Source organism: Cynoglossus semilaevis, chromosome 8, assembly GCF_000523025.1.
Source record: "Cynoglossus semilaevis isolate Cse_v1.0 chromosome 8, Cse_v1.0, whole genome shotgun sequence".
Classification (NCBI taxonomy): Eukaryota; Metazoa; Chordata; class Actinopteri; order Pleuronectiformes; family Cynoglossidae; genus Cynoglossus; species Cynoglossus semilaevis.
This window is the reverse complement of record NC_024314.1, coordinates 12,290,848-12,314,158: the sequence shown is the minus strand read 5'-3', so window position 1 is coordinate 12,314,158 and position 23,311 is coordinate 12,290,848. Positions and strand designations below refer to the sequence as shown.

The window sequence follows — 23,311 nt, the reverse complement described above, 5'->3', positions numbered from 1 at the left end:
GATGCAAATGGTGGGACCAGCAGTACACGACGATCCTTTGTCCAGCTACAGAGACAACACAACAGAGTGTGTTATCTACTCAGAAATCCAACAGCAGAAATACAGTTTTTTTTGTGTCAGGGGGCAGGAAGGGGAGGAATCAGGTGCTCACCTGTGCCGGGCTTTGGCCGTGCAGTACTTGAGGTTCTTGTCCGGCTCGTTCACCTGTCCTTCTCTCCAGCACTGGCCGCACACAAATTTCATTTTGAGGTTGAGAGGTCGTCCCCGCCCTGCTGCCGCTCCCAATCCACCAACCCCGACCCCGCCCATGGGGGCTACACCAACCCCAAGGCCATCTCCCCCCATTCCTCCCATACTGGTGCCCATTACCCCCATGCCCCCTGCAGCTATGCTGTTTGGATGAGGGATGTGGATGGGCTGAAGGACAGAGAGGGAGAAATTATCATTTAAAAAGATATGCGAGAATAGAAAGCACTGATCACAGGCCAACATACAAACAAGTGTAACCTTTCTGCATTTGCAGCATGTGAAAACAGGCAGGTGGCACTAAAGGGCACTCAAGGATAAAGCTATGAGGAGAGGATCAAGAATCAGCTTAGAGCTTAGGAAGAAAAACTTGTGTCAGTGACAAAAAAATATATTATAAATATCAAAGACAACATTGAGACTTTTTTTCAGTCCAAAAATGTAGTTTGCGTATCAAAATAGGTTCATTAGCCATAGTCAAATTAAATTAAAATATTTAAAATGTAGTCACACCATAGTGTTAAATTATTCATTGATTTATTGTGATTGCAATAATCATAATTAATCCTGATTGTAATCAGTCAGGATAAATGGTGATCCTTAAGCAATCCATTATGATGAATGAAGATATTTGCAGGACTTTCCGATTTAATCAGCAGCACAGAAGGAATCGAAACCTTTATGAAAATAAAACTGCTGATATTCAAGATTCCCGCTTCACCTTCTGCAGCTTCTGTGCATTCTGCTCCAGCCTCTGCCAGTGTCTCTTGGACTCTTGCACCATTTCTTCATGTGTTATACCTATAGAGAATATCGGAGGGGAAAAAAATCATCACCTGCTCCCTCAGAGTCTGTGGAACCTGTTCTAATGTTAAAAATCACAAATATTTCAGATTCTAATACTGACCAGTGTCCTGCTGTAGGACCCAGCATTTCAGCTCTATTACAGAGTGTGCGAAGGAGCAGCTGTCCTCACGCTGGCAGCCGTAGCGGACCTCGTGGCGACACACGTCAAACTGACAGAGGGGGTGCAGCGGGCGAACTTTACTGTAGCGCACGTTGGCCGACCTCACCACATGCACCAGGCACCTGCAGCACAAAAAGTTAAAAAACAAAATCAATAAAACACTAGGAGAATTTTATAGAATGTATCCATCAAGCTGTTTAATAATATGAATTATCATTATATCTAATATTATATTAGAAAAAACAAATAAGGTACAAAAACACTGAAGACCAACTTGTTGTCATCGAACGGATGTCGAGCTGTGAGGTTTGAGCAGACCGCGAGGTTTTCCTTGCTGCGTTTGCTGATAATTCGAGGCTTACTGTCGAAGCATTCCTGTAGAAAAAGGAAAGAGTTTTTAAACTTTTTAAAACAAATATAAACACTGAAAACAGAGGAGGCCCAAATACTAAGTTCAACTCAAGACCTAGCCTTAGAGAAAGGAGCAATTTCTCAGGGTCTTACCTCACAGAGGAACATAAACATGCCCATGTGGAGCTGCAGCAGTCGGGTGACGCTGAGTGCCCGTCGCTCTGTGCTGCCCAGTGGATCAAACAGGAGCTCTCGGCTCAGAGCGCCCTTTCGCTCTTGTGTCCACACGTCAATCTCTTCCTGACAGTAGGCAAATGTGCAGTTCTCCCCATACTGACACTCCTGACGCTCCTGCACCTCTGAGGAAGAGAGCAGGTAGAAAAATTAGAAAAGAAATCAACACTGTATATTGACTTATATAGTAGCTGATAGAAGCTGAATTTTATTCCCCACTTAGATCTCCAGAGTTCATATGCACCTTTGCAGAGAACAAAGGCCCCCAGGAAGTTGTTGCGAACAGGCCGGGGTCGGATCCTCTTCCAAGTGGGATCGTCTGTGTTTTTGAGGCGACATAGCAGCACGTCCCTCTTACAACGATGTGCTGCCTCAGGCTGATATTTGTAGTCCATCACTCGTGGACCTGTGGGTGACGGGGAAGAGACTGACTTAAATGTAGGAAAATTCTATTTTGGGTAGTTTGGAGGCGTCATTGTAATGTTTCCAATCCTTGCCAAGTGTAACAGAGGTAAAAAAAAAAAAAATCTAGAAACTTAGTTGTCTCAAAACCCACCTATCCGACTGTAGCAGGCATGACAGGCCTGTCGAAACTCGTGAGTGGCTGCCAGTGGGTTCCTGGAGAGCAGTGAAAGGTTTGTTCCTGCTGGACCATTCTGATAAAGCAGGGGAAGGAGGAAAAGAAGTAGGAGGAAGAAAAGGAGAAGAAGAAGTGCTGTAAAAACCTGTTAAACCAGTCTGGGGCAGAATCACAAAATGTTTTGGTCAGTTTCAATTCAGTTTGTGCGTGTGTGTGTGTGTGTGTAACTCACTGGATGTCCAGCATTATTGTTGCGCATCCCTGGTATGAAGCTGTGACACACTCTTCCTCCTGACAATAGGCACAAGGACAAGCAGTTAAGAGGCTGACTCACACCATCTGCTGCTGCTACACACACACTGTATATACACATATGTTTGCATATATATATATATACATATATATACATATATATATATATATATATANNNNACACACACACACAGATAGATACATACATATATGCAAACTTTCTAAACAGCACTGCATACCAGGGAGAGTGTACTCCAACAACGAGTCCAGTCCGCCTGCGGTGACTCCTCCCTTCCCCTCTGCGTCCACAGCTCCTGTAGAAAAACCTCCCAGTGCGTCCTGCGCCTGGGTAGAGCCCTGGTCTCGCTGGGCCAGAGCCGAGTATGGATCCAGAGGGGGCATATCACTGATGGAGGAGGTGAAGAAAGGTGGCGAAAGCTGGGGCGACGGTGCTGTAAGATTCGGGGAGTATGGAGGCCTAAGACCAACTGCTGTGTTGGGAAGGTTGGTGGGGATAGCTCCCTGGACTGGATTCTGGAGTAACACACAGAGTTCAGAGTTTTGCATATGCTCAGAGCAGAAAAAATGCTGTAGAGGGCCAACACCAAAGGAGGTTTATTTTCTTTGACTTGCCTCACTTACTTTCTTGGGGATGCTTTCCAGCATCCCCAGACTGTCCAGCTCATTTTTCATAACACTGTTGCATTCATCAATATGCTCAGACACAGGAACAGAATAGGGCATTGGGGTCAAAGGCTGGCTGCTGGGGCTCTCTGACAAGTCAGTGCACGGGGTCACTGGCTCATCACTGACCGGGATGGGCGTGGCCAAGGGGGCTGGGATGCACTGTGCACTGGACATGTCCGCTACCAAGGAGAAAACAGCAGAGGCCAAGAGTAAACTCATTATGGTTTTACACACGTTTAGTCTGGTGATTTGAACATACCTGGTCCAATGTCGCCAAGGGATTCAAGTCCATTGGAGGACATCTAAAGACAGAAAAAGAGAAAGTAAAACCATCAGCCTCAACTTCTCAGCATCAAATTATCTTTGCTGAAATCGCAGCACGTACCTCTCCAGTAGGTGGTGAAGTCTCACTGTGATTCTCCCCTTCACTGGCTGCGGAATCCAACTGGCTCACGTAGGCTTTACGGCCCTTTAGACCCAGTTTACTCGCCAGATCCTGAGCCAGTTCACTGACCTGTTGATCCTAAGGAGACAGTGCAACAGAAAGAAAAAGTTACTCCTTTTTTCTAAATCACTCGTTAAACAGCTACCCTTACATTTTAAAATAACCTACGTGTGGTGCAGTCAGGAGACATTTGGTTCCACACTCATAGGCTTCTCTGAGTCTTCCCAACTCCCTCAGACAAAGTGCTTTACGATACAAAGCCCTGCGGCTGCCTTCTGACACATACAGTGCACTGTCACAGTCCTGAATCCCTCGGTCAAATTCCCTCTGAAAGAAGTAATGAATGTGATGTGAGAAAAGAAATACTGAGTGATACAGTATATGAATGGGAGTACCAATAAAAGTCAAAATAAAATGTTTATTACAGTTGGCTTTTCTCAATATTGTAACATCTGGAACAGAACCAACCAAACATCCCACAACTATGAAAGGAACCCTAACCTACAACAACATCTTGTCATGTAATTACAAAGCTTGCATTCCTTTTCTCCTCACCGTCTGATAAAAAGCAGCTGCCCTGTTCACGTAGAGACTCTCCAGCAGCTCATGAGGGATGAGGATGGCTTCAGCCTGTGCATAGCGAGCAACACTTATTCCTTCACCATACTGCTGGATGGCCTGACGACAGTCTCCGTCTCTGAAGCACGTGTTGCCCTCGTCCAGCAGGTTACAGACCAACTGGGTCAGGAATGGCTAAAGGGAACAGTAAAAGAGAAAAATAATAATAAGGAGTAAAATAAAAGAAAGCCATAAGGAATAATAACAACAATGCAACTCGAGCTGAGGGCCTCATTAAGATGCAAATAAATTACAATAAAAAACAAACCTCATAATTCTCGGGCTCCGGAAAAGGTAACGATAATCTACAGACAGGAATGAAAGGAGTTAGTGTTTTCGTGTGTGCCCAATTCTACTGTGTTAGCACGGACTACTTACGTGGACCTATTTAGTCATAACACTTACTGAATGAAGCTCATTGCTCTCTGGATCTCTTCTCTTCGATTTACTCTTTCGGGATCCATGACCTGAGGACGAGGGCAAAGTTCACATTCCTTAAAAGCTTCACTTGTCACACAACAACATTAAAGGCCGTGACACCTCCAACTTGACAACAAAATCACGGCCTTTGGAATTAAGTTATAGCAAGGATTGGAAAAAGTGTATTCTTAACCAAACCGGGCTTTGCCAGCAAAACATGGTAACGAATGAAGGGAGTTGCGTACACAAACATCGGGCACAGACAACGATGAAGCTAGGGACAAACTAGCATTGGTTAATCTGTTACTTATTTTATGACAGCGACAATACATCACAAAACCATGCAGTACTAGACAGGTGCGCATTTCCGATATAGTGACAATAAGCTTCCCCTTGGCTTGGTTTGCAGAACGTCATTACACAGAATGAAAGATGTAAAAGACGCGATTTGAGTTTGCGCTAGTGTTCAACTATTGCTAACTAAACGCTAACACGCTAATCACTTAAACCCAGCGTTTTCAAGGGGGACATTTTGAGGTAGAATTAAACGTTTTAGGAACAGTGTCTTTCGTCGTTAACTGTCTCTATTTCTATTGTTTAATTACAATACGCGAGTGTTAACTATCGGACTAAAGAACGCAACTCTTAAATGCGCTAACGAACTCACAGCTACTAGCACGACAACTCACCGAGTTGAGTTTCTGTGCTTTGCAGATCACAGACAGTTCCACGGAGAGACAGCGTTTAAACACAGAAAATCAGCCAGCTAAATCTCAGTCAACACCCATGCGCATATTTTTAAAGCGGTGTCCCGCGTGTGTCATTAGACAGTGGATGCCGCACGAATTTGTCCGCGCTGCAACCACTACTACAGACTCTGACTGGTCCTAGCTGATGCTAAGGCTAAGTAGCTGTAAACGATCAGTGCCGTAAAGCAGCAAAGATGATGGCAACAAGTCTCACGTATCCATTGCTGCAGAAGGGCAGTCAACAGTTTTTTAATAAATGGGTGTAAATATACAGTTTATACCAATAATCCATTTAATCACTGAAATCAAATAAACAAAAATACATTTTGATGTCTAAATATTAGTCGAAAGATCAAATATTATATAAAAAAACTCGAAAGATTAACGTGCTCGCCTGCAAACTTACTGGTAAGCACAAGAAAATGTAATATTTCCCAATGTCCTTTTAGGGGCTGTGTAATTTTTTACAAAAAGAAATCTTGGACATAGCTGAAAAGGTTGTCAAAAATATAAGACTGCAACGGTATATTTGCATGTTAATGTGGAAATACTCTGACGTATGCTACGCAAAGGTATATATGGCGTATGTGTATTTGGTTTATAAGTAAAAACAAAACGTTGATAACGCACCTTTTTACATTATGAACCAAATTGCAAACAGTAGTGTCAGATTACTGCGCTATCTGGTGTTGGAGCGCCGAAGAAACGGCAGGGGGCAGTAAAAAACTTGTCATCATTTGTCGCCGCGACACATTTAACGGAGAAGAAACATGGGCAGCATGATGACATCACATGGTGTAGTCACCGGCGCTCGGCGCGGAAGCAGCGGTGTATGGTATGGTGGAGCATTTTTCTGATAATTACACTATTCGGTAATTTTACAATGTAAAAAAAAAACATTCGATGTCTTATGTCGATCTGTGTGGATAGGATATGCTGAACAAGAATTTGTAAGGCACTGGTACAATGTTTACATCAAGTTTTTTCAGCACTACTGTCAGTGTTGCGCAGTGCCGCCACTTAGCTAGCCACCGGTATTGTTAGCCAGTTAGCTGATTGTCTGCCAGATTATTTCCGGGACCATCTAACCTGTTTACAATGTGGCAACTGTCGGATGACATATATTGACCTTTTAACGTTACTTCAGTTGGGCAGTTTCCGATCGTGTAACATCGGTTTGTATATGTTTCAAAATGGACATAACATCTGGTGTTATCGATGAATGGTGGTTATTGTTTAACTTTTTTTTCCTGTAAACTCTAATAATTGAATGATTTTAATGGATGCCGCTGGCTGTCTCTCACAGACTCATTATGGCCTCGGATGACATCTCACAGCTGGCTGATGCCCTCGCCAAGACACATGTAGGAGATGGAGAGTTGAGCTACAAAGGCCTGGGACGAAAGCTGGACGATGCAGATTCAGGTCAGGTGCTGAACAAGACCCAAGAGCCTACCTTTTTTCACCCTGCAGACTTTTTCATTAGTTACTTTCCTTTCAGTGGAGGACCTGGTCCATGAGATAGAACATTACCAGGGTCTGAGAGCGCTGCGTCTGGAGGGGAACACTGTGGGAGTAGAGGCAGCTCGGGCCATTGCCAAGGCTTTGGAGAGTAAAGACCTGCTTCAGGTATTTCTCTGTCAATTCTAATTGACATCAGTTGAATAAACACAACCATATCAACTTAAAGACTTGCAATGAAAAATGGCAAAGATTTTAGAAACATAGAAGCTGTGAAATAACCTCACAGAGTAACAAATCATTGTCTTCATTCCTGACCTTCTCAGAGATGCTACTGGAGCGATATGTTCACAGGAAGACTACGTTCTGAAATCCCAACAGCTCTGGTAACGTTTTTAGTGATGAGTGCTGCTGCCATGTCTTTCTGAGCATGCTCAGAACATACTGACTATGTCTTTTCTTATCAGAGGTCTTTGGGCAGTGGATTAATGACTGCAGGAGCCAGGCTGACTGAGCTGGACCTGAGCGACAATGCGTTCGGACCAGATGGTGTGAAGGGAATTGAAAAGCTGTTAAGAAGCCCATGCTGCCACACTTTAAGGGAACTGAGACTTAACAACTGTGGCATGGGGGTCGGTGGAGGAAAGGTGGGTTTTAATGTCTTTATTTAAAATTGTGTTATTATTCCAGTTATTGCCCTTAGAATCCATTTCCTAACTGTGGTGAACGGTTTTTGTTTCAGATCCTGGCTGAAGCTCTGATTGAGTGTCACAGACAGTCATCTGCTCACGGAGCTCCCCTCAAATTGCGGGTGTTTGTTGCAGGAAGGAACCGCCTGGAAAATGACGGAGCCAGTGCCTTGGCCAAAGCCTTTCAGGTAAAAACAGACAAAAAGCTGTCTCAAAAATTGAATAATAATTTGGTTTGAATTCACAAGAAAAGTAATGAATTAAACTCTGATTAGGCCTTTGGTTTTGGTGTGCATTCATTGAAGCTAAGATGCCAGAAGATGTGTAGCCTTAGGTTTTGGAGGATTTGGATTCTGACCATGTTTCTGTTTTTTCTGTTAGCTGATGGGCAGCCTGGAGGAAGTCCACATGCCTCAGAACGGTATCAACCACTTGGGTGTAATGGCATTAGCTTCAGCCATGAAACACAACCCAGAACTGTGTGTCCTCAACTTGAACGACAACACCTTCACCAAGAAGGGCACCATGGCCATGGCACAGGTGAGGAGTTTTCCTGTTTAGACTTTTTCAATTAAGATAGTTCTTGGTGCACAATTGAACACTGAAAATATTTTGGGGTTTTTGTGACGTAGGCTCTGAAGTATCTGAGAAATGTCCAGGTGATTAACTTTGGCGACTGTCTAGTTCGATCTGAGGGCGCCATCGCCCTCGCTGCAGTTCTAAGAGATGGGCTGCCCATTCTCAAGGTAGGTTTACAGTGAAGAGTGCTGCATTCCTTGTCTGCTGAATATCTTCTCTCACCCCTGCTATCTGCCATGCTATCTGCAGGAGCTGAATTTGTCATTTGGTGAGATCACAGAGGCAGCAGCGCTGGTCGTGGCTCACGCCGTCATGGACAAACCTCACATGGAGAAACTGGACCTAAACGGTAAGTGACCACCGGAAAGAAAAGGTCTCTTTGTCAAAGAATGAGTAAAAATCTGAATGAAATAGATAAAAATGTTTTTTTTACATTTTCAATTTGCAAAGGAAACTGTCTGGGAGAAGAAGGCTGTGAGGCTCTGAGAGAAGCCATGGAGAACATGGACAGAGGAGACATGTTGGCTTCCCTCAGGTAACGTCAGTCTGAAGTAGAATAACCCTTCTGTTAATATTTGCTTTTTTAAGCAAGTTGTGATTTATTTTGATAAAACAATTATGTGAAAACTGTACATTATAAGATAGTACTAAGAAGAAGTAATTGGGTCTGTTATGAAGCATGACAGCGGCTCTGTTTGATAGACAAAAGGCTGAGTGGAGGAGATAAAGATGCTGAGATTTCCACTGGGAGTAACCAGGATTTGAAGGGACAGTCAAGGTTGAGCAGTTTGGAGATAAAGTCAGAGAGGCCAGGTGGAGGTGGTTTGGATATGTGTTGAGGAGAGATGGTGAATATATTAGAAAAAATGTACTAAAGATGGAGCTTCCAGGAGAGAGAAGAGGAAGACAGAGGAGGTTTGTGGATGTTGTAAGAGAAGACATTGAGATAGTTGGAATAAAAGCAAGGAAGAGGGTGAGATGGAGGCAGATGATCTGCTGTGGCGACCCCTGCAGGGGACAGCCTGAAGAAGATTTGACAGATACTTTATGTGAAAAAGAACAAGCTTCATTCAATAGCACAACTCATATTTAGCTTCTCTTTCTCTGCAGTGATGATGAGGGGGAACCTGATGATGAAGATGACGATGAAAATGACAATGCCGAAATTGAGGATGCAGAAGATGATGTAAGTGAAGATTCCAGTGAGGATGATGAAGAAATCGTCATGGGGAATGGCACCAAGGGAAATGACAGTCCAGTAAGTTGAATAAACGCGTCTTGACCTGTTCTCTCTGACCAACAGAGAAGTGGAAATAGTGGATCAACATTCCTAATTTGGTGTTGTTTGATTCTTGCAGGAACATTGACATGATGAAATCCTGCAGTGTCGCCAGGGAGAGACTGAGCACTGCTCTGGAGAAAGGATGTCATGACAAACACACACACACACACACACACACACACACACACACACATCCATCCACACTCCATCATCCAAACACAACAGAAATTCCCTTCGCTTGAACTGTGAAAAACCACTGGTCTTCTCCTCTCTTGACTGTTGTATATTTGATGAAGGCTGTCCAGAATATCTTAATAGTTTCCTTTACTTTATTTTTATTTTTCTACTGATTGCTGTTGTATTTTTCTAGAAAAAAAGAAAGAAAGTAATACTGGTGAAAAACTAAAACTACACTTAAACAAATTGTAGAAGTTAAAATGTGAAATGAAAAATAAGAGAAAAAGTGGAGGAAATATCTGGAACATTTTCCACCACCTCTGATTATTTGTATCCTCATCCTTTTCCTCACTATTATTCTACTGAATAACAGGGAAACATGTTATGATATAATTTGCATTTGTTACAATGTGTTTAGGTTATTTAAGGGAAGCAGGTGAAGAGGATTCTCCTTGACTGCATTATAATTGAGTTAATGTTTTTTGAATATTTTGTCCAGAATATAACACTTTTAACCAAAACCTGGCTCCTTGTCCATATGTATCGTGTACATAATATGTGGCTTTTCTGCACAATACTATAAGATGGTATGGTGGGGTTTTTTTTCTTTAGCATTTTAGTTTTTTTTTAATCAAAGATTTTATCTTAAATTTACTTGTAAATCCCATTTAACTTTTTTTTTTTACAAATGCTTATGATTTATTATAGAATTGAGATAAGACAATACAATTATGAGAATACAATTGTAGGTTTATTAAATTACCTTCTGTGTTGTTACATTTTCTCTTTTAAAGTAGGTCTTTTAATAATGCGTCACTTAATATTTATTTGTTTATTTATTTTTAAACTAAAAAAAGGAACTTTTGGACGGTCCCTAAGTAAAAGTCTCGAATGAATGAGAAACAGTAAGTGTGTGTATGATAGAAGTTTGTTTTGACCGTGAGTACGGAAAGACAGAAGGACCAAACGACAAGAAACGAATCATCAGCTTCAGCCTCCAGTCAACGACCTGCGACGAACAGGACCACAGCAAATCCACGGTCAGTCTGTCCGTCAAAATCATCAACTTTACTTTAACAAATCACTTTGTTTTTGTAATTTTTTTCTGGCTGTAGTAATTAAATTCTGGCTGCAGTAATTCAAATCGTGACGTCGTTTACTATTATATAGAAAACACACTTGGAGGATTTTTTTCTTTTTAAATGCAGAAACTAGTACTTTACAAAATAGTGAATTATTTTTTTGTAAGTTTTTATATCTATTGGAATTTTGTCAATTTATGTTAAAAGTAGACATGCTTATTTTATTAAATATAAAACAATAAAATAAAAACATTTCAAGTATATGTTTTGGGATTTTAGGCAGAATTTACAATTAATGCGCAATCAGTCTGTGTTTTAAGTAGGAATTAAACCTGGATTAAAAGTATTGCAGAAGTTTTTACATTCACTCTCTACTCTGTCACCAGCCAAAGGACACACACATACACACACACACACACTGAGACACACTCCACCACAGTGTCAGGGATAGACAGTGTGTGTCTTTGTGCACTGAGGGGACTCCAGCTCCTCTGCGGTTTTGCAGGGTTGATCCCTGGAGGGAAATGTGGGCAAACAGTCCAGGAGGAGGAAATTCCTCCGTCTCTAGTTTCTTACTCTCTCTTACTGCACATGCAAGGGGTCGAATATAAGGGAGAAAAGAGAGAAAGGAATTGCTGAAATAAAACCAGCTATATTAAATAAAGAATGGCCTTAAGTAAATAAATGTAAAGCATTTATGAAGTCTGCTTGCTGATATAAATTCGTTTGTCATTTCCTTCTTTCTAGACTTGGGGGTGGGAGGGCAATCCAGCTTTTCAAATCCTGTGGATCAGAACTGATCCAACAGGGAAATGACACTAGTCCTCAGAAGTTCAGATGGTGGGGGGAAACAAAACCAAGAAAGATAGCTTAAAGTACCAAGAGCTACAAATATCAAGAAAGAAGGAAAGATAATAACAGTCTGTCGAAAAACAAAATAACAGAAACCTAGCACTAAAATGTACTAGAAATGCAACCAAGAAATGGATAAAAGAAGAAACTCCAAAATCCCAGCTAATTCCTGCAGACCCTACAGATAAACGTTAACCGAGTTTTTCCAGCCACATTTTGAAGCCCTGACCTGATGATCAGGATGATGACAACCTAAATTCTGATGTTTGATCCCAGCTGGCTCTTGTTTCGTCTGCCCCTCAGATGTGTCCTCATCTCTCTCCTGACTCTCTGTGGACTTCACTGCTCTGCGTCCTGCTCCTCTGGATCCCTGCTACAAACACTGCTAAATGTCCACAGCAGTGTTTCTGTGACCAGATCCAGCTCACGGTGGCCTGTGTCAACAAGAACCTGACCCAAGTGCCTGCTACTATTGATGAGGTTCTGCCTTCTCCATTCTGAAATTGTACACTTTTGTTCCATTTTATTCTTTTTTCTATTAAATCTCTTCTCTGCTCAGATCACGGTGAAGTTAGATCTTCGAGGTAATGATATCCAGGAACTTCCAACTGGAGCGTTCAAACATACGCCCTACCTGACTCACCTGTCCCTGCAGCGCTGTAACATCCTCAAGGTAAAAGAGGGGGCATTTCGTGGACTTGGGCGCCTGGTGTTCCTCAACCTGGCCAACAACAACATTGAGATCCTCTATCAGGTGATCACCCAGATCACACACACTATTACACAATATCTCCAAGACGGGGCTTAAACCAGCTGAGGACGTCTCCACAGCCCTTCCTTCTGCAGCCACGTCAGCTTGTAGAGGAAAAACGCTTCTCCTTTGTGTTTGTCTCTGGATGAAGGAGTCCTTCGATGGACTGTCCTCACTGAAGCAGCTGCTCATCGACCGTAACCGTGTAGAGGAGATCCAACCAGGAGCATTTTCTCAGCTGGGTTTCCTTAACCTGCTCTCCATCACACACAATCAACTCGTTTACATCCCCAACATGGCCTTCCAGGTACACCTCAAAATAAAAGCTTAATTACACTTAAAAAAGCCTTGAACTGTCCCTTTACTGTCTGATGTCTTTGATGACCAGGGCTTACAGAACATCAAATGGCTTCGTCTCAGTCACAACTCTCTGAACTACCTGGACACTGAGGCCTTTGCTAGTCTGGTCACACTCAACCGCCTCAGTCTGGACCACAATGCACTGCAGTTCTTCCCCACAGAGACCATGACCAGGTAGGTGAGTAGGTGAGCTTTGAAGTCATTCATTCATCTTTTACAGCTTCATGACTTCTGAGTTATTTTATTGCCAATCACAACATGTCACTGAGTTCCTCTGGCATATTTCAAAGACTAACTTCCCTTTATCTTCCTTTCTAGACTACCAGAGGTGACGCGTCTGGATCTGGGCTACAACCCCATGACCTATCTTGGAGAAGAGGCCGTGTCCATGGCCAAGCTCACCCACTTGTTCATGGACCACATGTCTCTGCAGGACATGGCCATCACTGCTGTTTCCAAATGTCCCAACCTAATCCACCTGGACATCAGCTACAACCAGCTGCGTGTCCTCCAGCCATTCTCTGAAGGTTCACCAAACCTGGCTCGCCTTAACCTGGCTGGAAACCCCATCTACTGCAACTGCTACATGCGACCACTCAAGTACAGGAGACTTCAAACGGGCTGGTGATTGTTGTTTCATCTACTGTCGCTACCTTGACCTCTGCTTTCCTGACCCTGCAGGGTGTGGTCCATGATTAGCAAGGTGAAGCTGATAGGAACATGTGGAGGACCAGCCCATCTTTCTGGAGAAACCCTGGGGGCAGTCTATCCTGCAGAGCTACGCTGTCAAAGTCAGGAGGCCATGCTAAAGGCTGAGCTGGAAGAAGCAGCCAGGATCACTCCTCCACCCACAGAAGAGCCAGAGAACAAGATCAAGTGTCCGGCCAAATGCGTCTGCGAGGTGACGACTGGACCTTCAACACATTTAAGAAGTGACCAGTCATTTTATAGAACCATAATGTGATTTTATCTCCGTGTCCAGGCAGTGACGCATCACTCTTCCTGTGAAAACCAAGGCCACACTAAGGTTCCTCGGGGCTTCTCTCCTAACACTCGCCTCCTCGACCTGAGAGGCAACCACTTCCATCACATCCCTGAAAACAGTTTCCCAGGTGTGGTGCAGGTGGTGTCCCTGCATCTGCAGCGCTGCAAGATTGTGGAGGTAGAGGATAGAGCTTTCAGTGGGATGAAAGGTCTGATCTACCTGTACCTGTCTGAGAATGACCTCTCATCCCTCAGCCCTGATGCCTTCAAAGGTCAACCATACAATCATCCATGGCAGTACTTTGATTCTTAAACCTGTATCGGTTTATTGTCACTTTTACTTTGTGCAGAATTACAAAACTGCTGACATACAACTTTAACTTTTGTTAAATGTTTGTCATCCTTGTTAATTGAGATAAAAACTTTGTATTGACTTTATTACAGCAATGATAAGTGGATGGACCACATTGGGGAAATTGTTCAAATGTCTTGACTAACTTCTGTATTCACAGGTCTGCCACAGCTTACTTACTTGCACCTGGAGAAAAACCGCTTCACCATCTTCCCTAAGGGAGCCTTCAAACCGGTGCCCAGCCTGCTAGCACTTCATCTGGACAACAATGCCATCACCAAGCTGGAGCCTGGCATCCTGACTGGAGCGGAGGGTCTGAGATCACTGGTCCTCACTGGCAACGCCATCAATGGCATTTCCTCCACAGCTCTGGAGCACGCCAGTGACCTGGATGTTCTCCACCTGGGAGGAAACAGGTTGAAGAAGGTTCCTACTGAGGTGCTGAGCAAGGTGGAGAACCTGAGAGACCTGAGGTTGTCTGGGAACCCCATACGCTGGATTGGTCCACATGCGTTCCAGCCAGTAGAAAGGTCACTGAAGGAGCTGTATCTGGATAACATGGGACTGGAGAAGGTTTGTTGCCTACAGATGACATGACATTCAAACCTTTATTTTTAAACTCTATCATCGCTTTCTCTCCATTCAATTTCTGATGTCACACGCCAGATGTCACCAGACTCCCTGACAGGCTTGGGTCCACGGTTGAGAAGTCTTTTTCTGGAGGGAAACAAGCTGGAGGAGGTTCCTGACCTCCAGCCTTTTACTTCCTTGGAGGTCATCAATCTGGCAGATAATCCTCTGATGTGTGATTGCCCCCTGCTGCCACTACGCTTGTAAGACAAGTGCAGCACTCCAGTGTAGCCTGGAGCCTAGTGAAACATAAAAGTAATACAATTATATTATACATTTAATTATGTTTCCAGGGTAGGCAAAGTTTACCATTCGAAATCTGTTCTACTGTAGGATCTTTTAAGTACTCATTAATTGTTTCTCTTTGCATTTCTAAAACTACTAAAACAGGCCATTTGAACCAACACTGTAGATAGCAAGCTTCTTTTTTGCCTCTCTTTCTAGATGGATTGAGAAGGTCAACCTGAAGGTGCGAGCCACCTGTGCCAACCCCCCGGAGCTGAAGGGTCGTCGAGTCAAAGACGTCCACGTCTTCAAGGCCTGTCCTGGAGGAGAGAGACTCCCGTCTATCCCAACTCCGAAGCCCACAATGGCGACCAAGACAACGAAACCTAAACTGATGCGGTCTAAAAACCAAGTGAAAGCCAAGTCCAGACTTCAGAAGCGTCCAAATACTAGAACAGCAGCAGCTAAAAAAGCCAGACGTGGGAGCATGGCCTGAGCCTGTGGACTTTCAGCCAGACCTGGACCTGCACAGACTGTAAAACTACTGAAAGTTTCAGTAGTAAATCAGCTGTAAATCCAACTACATACATATTTCCATGCAGTATTTTGTATGTTTGATCCTTTTTAATCTAATTTATAGTAAATGTATTTTATTTAGTGAACCAACTTTTCTAGAAATACAGTGTGTTCTATTTTCACATTTGTACTCAGTTGTTTTATTCCTCCAGTCTCTGCTGCTCAGAACAGCTCTCCTCATGTACTCTCTGGTCCAGCACCTGGTGGTCCATATCTTCATCATTCTCACTCTGCTCCTCCCACGGTGCCTGCTCCTCAGGTTCTTCTGCCTCCTCTGGGTTCTTCTTCACACACACTACATTTGAAGAGCAGTCCTCTTCAAACTTCTCATGTTCTTCTGATGTACTCCGCTCCACTTCCTCCTTTTTGACCACACCTGGATAGACCTGCACAGGGCTCTTTGGAGGCTCGATGGCTATCTCCGTCTCCATCTCCTCCACCTTGACACACACAGAGAAGACTACAAAGACAGACAGCAGTTTGATTTTGACCACAAAGGATGGGTAATAACAACAACCTTGTTTTTCATTTTGTCCACTCACCTTCCTGTTCCTCTGGCTCAGCCTTTGGTTGAACTAACAACATATTGGGAGGTGGGCTAAAGTCTCCTGACCCTGAAGAACTCAAAATGCCAGTGACCTTTGACACCTGCCCAGCACCACCTTTAGCAGTTTCATCAGTAACACTCTTCCTGCCACACCGTCTTCCTGCAGGAAGTGAGGAAAAAACAGACGGATGAACAGTTTCTGATGATCTACATTTTTTGTACAAAAGACAACAAAAAAACTCACTCTTTTTTCTGATATACTGCCTGCATTTCTTGGTCCGCACCGCCTGCTGTGTGTTCAATGCAACTGGAAACAGAATAAAATACCCATTTAATTTAAAACATCTATGACCAACGATATCAGCAAACGTTAAAGTTAAAGTTCTGAACCTGAAAGGTTCTATCAATCATCACACATCACTGCATTTCTTACCAAGACCTGGAGGAGGCTGAAGCTGGTAGCCCACCAGGTCACACCAGCCCACGGGGTAAATGTCTGGAGACTGGTGATCGAACCACTGGTCAAACTCATCCTCCCAGCCGTCAAAGTGGATGAGCAGCAGACGGCCGACGCAGCGCTTCACCGTGGCCACACACACCAGACGTGGCTCCATCAGGTCCACTGCCTCCAACTTCATGTTGGCGGCAAAACCATGACCTGGATAGTCCTGGAGTGGGAGACGTGGGAGATGTCAGTAAGGCGAGTGTGTGAACAGTAAGAGATGCAGCCGTGTTTGGGCTTCCTGTCTTACTGTGTTGAACAGTCGTGCAGGTGCAGCTTCAGCTCTGTTCTCTTTCAGGTATGTTTCCCAGCTGAAGGTCTGAGAGTCATAACCTAATGGGAAAAAGAAGAATCTTTCATTAATGGAAAAACCACTGAAAAATACAAACACTTGTTGAAGCTATGGATCATTAACTTTAGTTTATGTATATTTAATGTATTTTTATACGGTCTACGGTCTATTTATACAGTCTATCTTTGTCTCCATTTGCTGATGGAGACAAAGAGAAGGTACGACGGCGTCCCTGAAAATATTTTCAGGTCTGTTTTCAAATCTGTCTTCACTCTTATCCAAGACCAAACAGATGCAGAGAAATGGTGTGTGTGATGAACTGCACCACGTGTGTTCATGTTCACCTGCAGGCACGGTCAAAGTGATGTCGTTCTTTTTACAAAACCCAGCAGGAAAGATGGCGTGAGAGGACGCGTGGTAACAAAACCAGTCGGAGCTGCTGGCAGACGTAGTTGTGTCAATGCCGATCATCAGGTAACCGTCCAAGAGAACCTGGACAAGAGGAAAAAACAGGTGACACCAGGGACACCAGATGGGTGTTATTTATATAAGACAGGCTGAGGATGAATTTACTTCATTTTCACAAGACGATTTCAGAGATTAGAATAAAAAAAAGAACAGTAACAGCTGTTTTACCTTTTGTACTGAGGCCACGCAGATGTTCCCCAGGTTCAGAGGGTCGATGACCTCCAGCTTCATCCCTTCTTTGAAGAATCCTCCTTCCATGAAGACCACCCTGGGCTGCACATCACAGAACAACAACAACAACAACAACAAATCCCCATCACCCATGGGGAAAAAAACAGAAGTGTTTAATAAAATAAAAATGTTCATGGTGCCACCCCCGGAATATCAATATAGTTAGTAGTATTTTAGCTTCAATAAAAGACATACAGTATGAAGAGGACAAACAAGTCTTGATAAATGTTCATTGGTGATAGGACAACAGCAATGTTAAACCAAAAAATAGTTATTTAGGTTTCAGGTTATTCAGGTTGGAAATGTATAAGTTTAGAGAAGCAACTTTGAATTTTTTTTACCCTTTTAAAGATACTCCAACTGTTGTAACCACACTTTGCACCATCTGCTGAAAACATCAAGAGAATTCAGAGAAACGTTAGAACGAAAGCATTTTAAAATGTTAAATTCACATTTCTCCTTACAACTTACCAACCGTATCCTTAATGGTATGACCCACTTTTGTAGACCAGCCCACAGGGTGGAGCAGTGGACTCAACATGTGGCACCAGAAGTCAGATGTCTCCACCTCGCTGCTGGAGTCCCCCCGGTTCAGGTACAGCAGTTGCAGTCGTCCTCCAATGATGGTGTCAACAATGGCGACTCGGGTTTGGCTCACGTGCTTAGGATCCACCACCTCCACCTGCATGCCCAACTTAAAAGGGGTCTTCATGCTCTCAGCCAACTGCAAATTATAACAGAAAAAAAATAATGTGCAAAAGTGAGTTGGAATTTTTTTGTTGGAGGTGGGAAGATGAGAGGATAGAGACAGAGGAGGACAAGTGAAAAAAAATGGTTTGGAAGAGAAGTAACCAGATGGCAAAGGAGGAAGATGAGAAGGAGGAGGAGAAGTAAGACCACTCCACTATTATAGAATACAAAAGTCTAGTTTTACCTTCAGGTAAAAGTCAACAGGCAGAGTGCTGCTGCCCACGAGCTTCTTCATCAAGTATTCCTTCCAGTCTGTAATGGTCTGCACAGAACAACCAAGACACACACACACACACACACACACAGATTATCAATAAAAAATATTCTTTCCCCACTTTCTTCAAATCAAACTCTTCTCCAGCTCAGATTGCAGTTTCCATCCTCACCATGAGGGGGCACCAGCAGTTTGCTAGTCATGGCCGACCACCCGATGGGCTTCAGCTCTCCTGAGATCAGGCAGGACCAGAAATCGTGGCTGCTGTCGTCCTCAAAACCTTCATATCTCAGCAGGGCTTTGTATCCTGCACACCAACACAGTGAAGAGTAAGAAATCAGGAATTTGATACCTTGAAAAAATTAAGGAGGGATTAAATTCTCAAACACACCAGCGATCTGGATAACAGTTGCGATCCAGAAGACTTTACTGGGCAGGACTGCATTGGTGTTGAGAACTTCCACCTTCATCCCTACAGTCACATCATCCCAATGGGAACACTGTGGAGCCTGCAAACAAAAACAAGGTTTTCTTTAAATGTCAGTGCTTATGTACAGTATTTATGGTCACCACGTGTCTCAGTAGTTTAATCGGAGTCATCACTTTTAGTCAATACAACGTCAAGAGAGGAAAAAACACAAAAATCAGCAAACCTCTCCACACATACACCCTCAACCCAGTACTGAAAACTTCATCCAGACTCACGTGTCTGAAGCAGGAGACGGGCACAGCCAGGGAATTTTCCTTTTCCAAGTAGCTTCCCCAGTCGAATTCTGAAGATCCAGCCTGGGAAAAGGTGTTTGGAGTGGAAGGAGCTTTGTTCATCCTTTTCAACACAATAGCTTTTCTGGAGAGAGGCTTTCCCTATAGGAAAACAAAGTCAGGTTTATCCATAGGAACTGAAACCAAACAGGATACAATACAGATACGACTGTGACCTAATGTAAAATATTTTCACACAAATATTAGTTACATGAGAAGATTCCAAGTAAAAAGACATGAGTGATAACGAACATTGTTTAAAACGTTTAAAAATAAACTTGCTCTTCCTTAAATATCACAACTTCCAGGGCCTGTGGTTTCCTTACAGTATAACGGGCTGCAGCGACATCTAGGGGTAAACTTTCAAGGTGCAACCAACTAACAATCATTATGATATAAGATATAACAGATATTGTCGAAATATCAAGCAGCTAGACTAATCAACTATGCACGTGTTTGTGTGTGTGTGTGTGTTACACTTTTTTTATACAATTTTTTATTACCTTCAGACGAGCCAGTATGGAGGACTTTTTAGAGTTTGATGAATAGGACCGAGAGCAAGACAAACTACAGAATCGTTTGGTCTTTGAAAAGAATGTGTTGAATGTGCCCGTTGTTCCACACATCTCACAAACCACTGTATAAATGTAAAAATGGTTGGGTTAACATTGCTCATCTCAAACCAAAATTCTCGTTCTTTTTTGTGGGTTTCACCTTTCGTATGTACAGGTTTGATTGTTTTCATTTTTCTCCTCCTCTTCGCCTCAACTCCTCCAACCTGATCGGGTTGCTCTTCACTGTGTTCAGCCTGTAATATATGAGGTTTTGGAATTAAACAGTCATGGAGGTAATACATCTTGGTGATCTTTGCACTGATGCTATAGATAAAAAATCTCACCCATGTCTCATCGCTGATGCCCTTGTGCTGGCCCACAGGCAGGCAGTTTTTACAGCCGACTCCACTGCAGGAGGAGCAGGAAGGACGGACAAACACTGTAGGAACAGCTCCCGACTTTAGTTTCATGTCAGTGGAAGGTTGTCTATGCTCAAAGTACTCTTTTCCAAAATGATCGCTGCAAAGGTAGGAGTGGATCGAGGCAATCCAGTTAGGTTTGGACCGCTGGACCTGTCTCTCCCATTTACAAAATTCCTCAGTGTCTTTGGGGAATTTAAACAAAGTCACATCATCTTCTGCGGTTTTGCCACATCTGTAAGCCACACAGTGAGGTTTCCTGTCTCGTCCTTCACCACAGACTCTCGTCGACTCCAGAGCAGGGGATGCATTAGTTGTTATGCTGACTTGTAAAGCCTTGTTTCCGGGGCTCTGCAGAGAAAAGTACAGCCACAACTCAATGCAACCCTTTTTTGTAAACACACTGTTGGCAGAATTATAAAAATAATTCTTGTTTATGACAACCGGGAGGCATGCGAGTATGTGCTTGTAGCATAAGGGGCTCAAGGCACCGCTTTTCACGACAGTGCTGTTTCTTAGCTACGGATCAATGGATAAAAATCTGGATTCAGACTTCGGTTTCAAATTTATTTTGTATTTACTTTGGTTACTACGGAGCCCTATGTTTTTAGTTGGAGAAACTGGTCACTCACGGATGGTAGTGCAAAATAAACCGGGGAATTGTGATTGTCCTCTGTGTCCAATGTTCCACATTCAGATGCTGTGGTGGGTTGTTTACATCCCAGCTGAGGAGCATCGAGCGTCTCCAGTTTTTTACGACATGCTCTAGCTCTCGTCTGCTTTAGCGATTTAGCTGACTCGTGGTAAAAGATGGTCGGAATAGCACTTGGTTTCAGTTTGCTTTTAAAGCCACTATTACGTTGTTTTAGCTTATTTAGCAACCGCGGTCGAGAACAGAACTCAAATGCATCATTGAGGAAATGTTGCGAACACAAACGCGGATCTATTGGGAGCTGTGTTCTTCCACAGGCTTTTTGCCATTCCGTTCTCCTCGGCTCATCGCTCGGAAAAGAATGTAGACTTATTTCGCTTTTCTGGTTGCTTTTTGACACGAAACTACAACCAAGCGCTACGCACTTTGGCATTTTATTTATTTTAGTCTACCGGTAAATAGGAAAAGTACATATAGCCTAATAAAAGCAATGTTTATTTTCACCTTCTGGTCTACGCGCATTCTCCGGCGCAGCATTTTCACGTCACTATTCCAGAATGCATTGCGCAGGAAACATAGTTGCAACTTCCGAAGTAATTTGACACTTATAACGAAGAGTTTTTGAACTGAAGTGAGGGTTTAGAATGTTCTTTAATTAACAATATCAAGACACGGAGATTAAGTATAGTTGGAATATGTATGACCAGTTTGAACTGATTCTAAGCATAGTGGGACTGAAAACATAAACAACAATACATTTATTGACTATTAGTGGTTCTATTTTTTTCTCCAAAAAATTTCACAAACCAGGTTGTTAGAGCAAGAAAAACTGAACTTGGTATAACTCTAACCTCACTTCTCAAACAGACCGAGCAGATATACATTGAAACACATTATATGTACATATATGTACACAATACAGGCAGAGGTTATACACTGCACATTCATAAAATGAAACTTACATTGATCTGTAACAGTATCTCTAACAACCAGTGATGCCTGCATCTAAAAAGGGAATCACACTTAAATGTGTGTGAATAGAATTAGTGATGAAAGCAAGAAAACCACTCTAATATGGTCAAGTGAACATGCACATCCACACTGACAGATGTCTTCCATGTGACCCCACCTGTATGTCTGTGATTCAGCTCCATTCATCACACAGACCAACACAATGTACACATGACGACGGAGTCCCTACTGAAAATACACTGTGACTTCACTTCACCATGAGGGCGTCTTGGTACATCTAAACCTACAGATTTGAAGTACGTCTCAGATTCAATTCTACCAATTAAAGAGTTTTTGATTCAACAGCAAAAATGGTTGGTGTCCTAACCTTGGGACAAAAAGGTCACCTGTGTGTGTGGGTTTCTCCAAGTACTGCAGTTTCCCCCAACAGTCCAAGAACTGGATTCGGTGAACCATTTTCTTGACCATTGGTATGAACAGGGGCATGGACATTTGTTTATCTCTTATTTGTGGCCTGCGATTGAATGGTGAAGTGTCCAGGTGATAAAAGAAATGCGTCTTCATTGTTTACATCAGAGAAGACTATAAAAAAACACATCCAGATTTAACAAAGGAATGACAAACATCTCGCCCTGGTGACAGACTGTGTTCAGATGTACCATTTTGGTCAACTCCCACCCTCAAATTGTGATGTTTCATTGCTTCAAACGTTGATCGTCTTACAAGATGTTGAACTGTGATGGCGAATCTCCAGGGAATAAAAGTGCCTTAAAAGTGTACTATAATAAACTGTAAATACTATAACTATGTATCTATAAATAGTCGGCACCACATAATTACTACAAACTTAGTTTAGCTTGTATTTATTTGATTAAATAATCTTTAAACAAAAAAAAAAGACTCATGATAAAATAGTTTCCAATGGTACAAACATACTTTATTGTACAATTAATTTATTGGCAAAAAAAACAATAAGACCACCAAAATAACTTAAAAAAGAAACTAATGAAAAATTTAGCAATTTATTTTTGCTTTCTCTCGGCAAGCACCAAAATTGTTAACAAGAGGAAAAAAAAAAAAAAAAAAAGAAAAGAAAAAATAAGTGGTCAAAGAATCCATTTGAGTAGGAAACAAATATTTAAATAGTCTCATTCTTCCAGTCTCTGTTCTCTTCAGGAGAAGAGGTGATAAAAAGGAAAGCATTTGTTCAGTTGCCAACAGTCTGTACAGTGATTCAGTATCTTTACAACTTTTATTTCATGTACATGAAAACAATTCTTCAAAACAAATGGTTTTTGTTTCACTCCACTGCCACCGCCTCCACCACTGTGACCGTCTGCAGTGTCATGTTTGCATCACCATAACATCTTTTAATACAAAACAAAAAACATCTTTTTTA

General features: G+C 42.6%; 4 protein-coding genes across 6 annotated transcripts in view; 2 read left to right on the top strand and 2 right to left on the bottom strand.

Moving 5' to 3' along the window:
• Positions 1 to 5,741, bottom strand: part of zc3h7bb (zinc finger CCCH-type containing 7Bb) — an 11,725-nt gene extending 5,984 nt beyond the window's left edge. The window contains exons 1-18 of the mRNA XM_008314830.3: positions 5,490 to 5,741; positions 4,786 to 4,847; positions 4,649 to 4,685; positions 4,318 to 4,515; positions 3,931 to 4,089; positions 3,703 to 3,840; positions 3,577 to 3,619; positions 3,264 to 3,496; positions 2,870 to 3,164; positions 2,611 to 2,669; positions 2,355 to 2,454; positions 2,043 to 2,204; positions 1,718 to 1,923; positions 1,488 to 1,588; positions 1,154 to 1,335; positions 968 to 1,047; positions 152 to 417; positions 6 to 45 (exon numbers count right to left, since the gene is read on the bottom strand). Of these exons, the coding sequence (XP_008313052.1) occupies positions 6 to 45; positions 152 to 417; positions 968 to 1,047; positions 1,154 to 1,335; positions 1,488 to 1,588; positions 1,718 to 1,923; positions 2,043 to 2,204; positions 2,355 to 2,454; positions 2,611 to 2,669; positions 2,870 to 3,164; positions 3,264 to 3,496; positions 3,577 to 3,619; positions 3,703 to 3,840; positions 3,931 to 4,089; positions 4,318 to 4,515; positions 4,649 to 4,685; positions 4,786 to 4,844 (2,358 nt within the window). The 5' untranslated portion in view covers positions 4,845 to 4,847; positions 5,490 to 5,741. The remainder of the gene's footprint in view (positions 1 to 5; positions 46 to 151; positions 418 to 967; positions 1,048 to 1,153; positions 1,336 to 1,487; positions 1,589 to 1,717; positions 1,924 to 2,042; positions 2,205 to 2,354; positions 2,455 to 2,610; positions 2,670 to 2,869; positions 3,165 to 3,263; positions 3,497 to 3,576; positions 3,620 to 3,702; positions 3,841 to 3,930; positions 4,090 to 4,317; positions 4,516 to 4,648; positions 4,686 to 4,785; positions 4,848 to 5,489) is intronic.
• A 487-nt stretch (positions 5,742 to 6,228) lies between these two features.
• On the top strand, positions 6,229 to 10,258 carry rangap1b (Ran GTPase activating protein 1b). Of its 3 annotated transcripts, none has more exons than XM_008314828.3 (12): positions 6,229 to 6,384; positions 6,856 to 6,974; positions 7,051 to 7,178; positions 7,337 to 7,396; positions 7,478 to 7,657; positions 7,753 to 7,887; positions 8,081 to 8,239; positions 8,332 to 8,445; positions 8,528 to 8,627; positions 8,729 to 8,813; positions 9,389 to 9,536; positions 9,637 to 10,258. In XM_008314828.3, exons 2-12 carry the CDS (start codon positions 6,863 to 6,865, stop codon positions 9,643 to 9,645), a joined length of 1,230 nt encoding a protein of 409 aa, XP_008313050.1. In that variant the 5' UTR covers positions 6,229 to 6,384; positions 6,856 to 6,862; the 3' UTR covers positions 9,646 to 10,258. The 3 variants fall into 3 exon arrangements, with proteins under 3 accessions (XP_008313050.1, XP_024913689.1, XP_016890122.2); XM_025057921.1 differs by having other exon boundaries at positions 6,358 to 6,377; XM_017034633.2 differs by lacking the exon at positions 6,229 to 6,384 and adding an exon at positions 6,397 to 6,421.
• Positions 10,259 to 10,377: 119 nt separating this feature from the next.
• Positions 10,378 to 15,499, top strand: chadlb (chondroadherin-like b). Its single transcript, XM_025057948.1, has 10 exons — positions 10,378 to 12,151; positions 12,231 to 12,425; positions 12,574 to 12,729; positions 12,811 to 12,956; positions 13,101 to 13,382; positions 13,464 to 13,683; positions 13,765 to 14,038; positions 14,279 to 14,691; positions 14,785 to 14,951; positions 15,193 to 15,499. The coding sequence occupies exons 1-10, from the start codon at positions 11,975 to 11,977 to the stop codon at positions 15,467 to 15,469; spliced, it is 2,307 nt and encodes a 768-aa protein (XP_024913716.1). The 5' UTR covers positions 10,378 to 11,974; the 3' UTR covers positions 15,470 to 15,499.
• An 83-nt stretch (positions 15,500 to 15,582) lies between these two features.
• Positions 15,583 to 21,480, bottom strand: l3mbtl2 (L3MBTL histone methyl-lysine binding protein 2). Its single transcript, XM_025057949.1, has 17 exons — positions 20,921 to 21,480; positions 20,214 to 20,639; positions 20,030 to 20,123; positions 19,819 to 19,952; positions 19,259 to 19,417; positions 18,945 to 19,062; positions 18,691 to 18,860; positions 18,524 to 18,601; positions 18,061 to 18,313; positions 17,931 to 17,977; positions 17,527 to 17,631; positions 17,235 to 17,382; positions 16,849 to 16,931; positions 16,530 to 16,764; positions 16,341 to 16,403; positions 16,092 to 16,256; positions 15,583 to 16,009 (listed from the first exon to the last, which is right to left on the bottom strand). The coding sequence occupies exons 1-17, from the start codon at positions 21,371 to 21,373 to the stop codon at positions 15,690 to 15,692; spliced, it is 3,051 nt and encodes a 1,016-aa protein (XP_024913717.1). The 5' UTR covers positions 21,374 to 21,480; the 3' UTR covers positions 15,583 to 15,689.
• Positions 21,481 to 23,311: the final 1,831 nt, after the last annotated feature.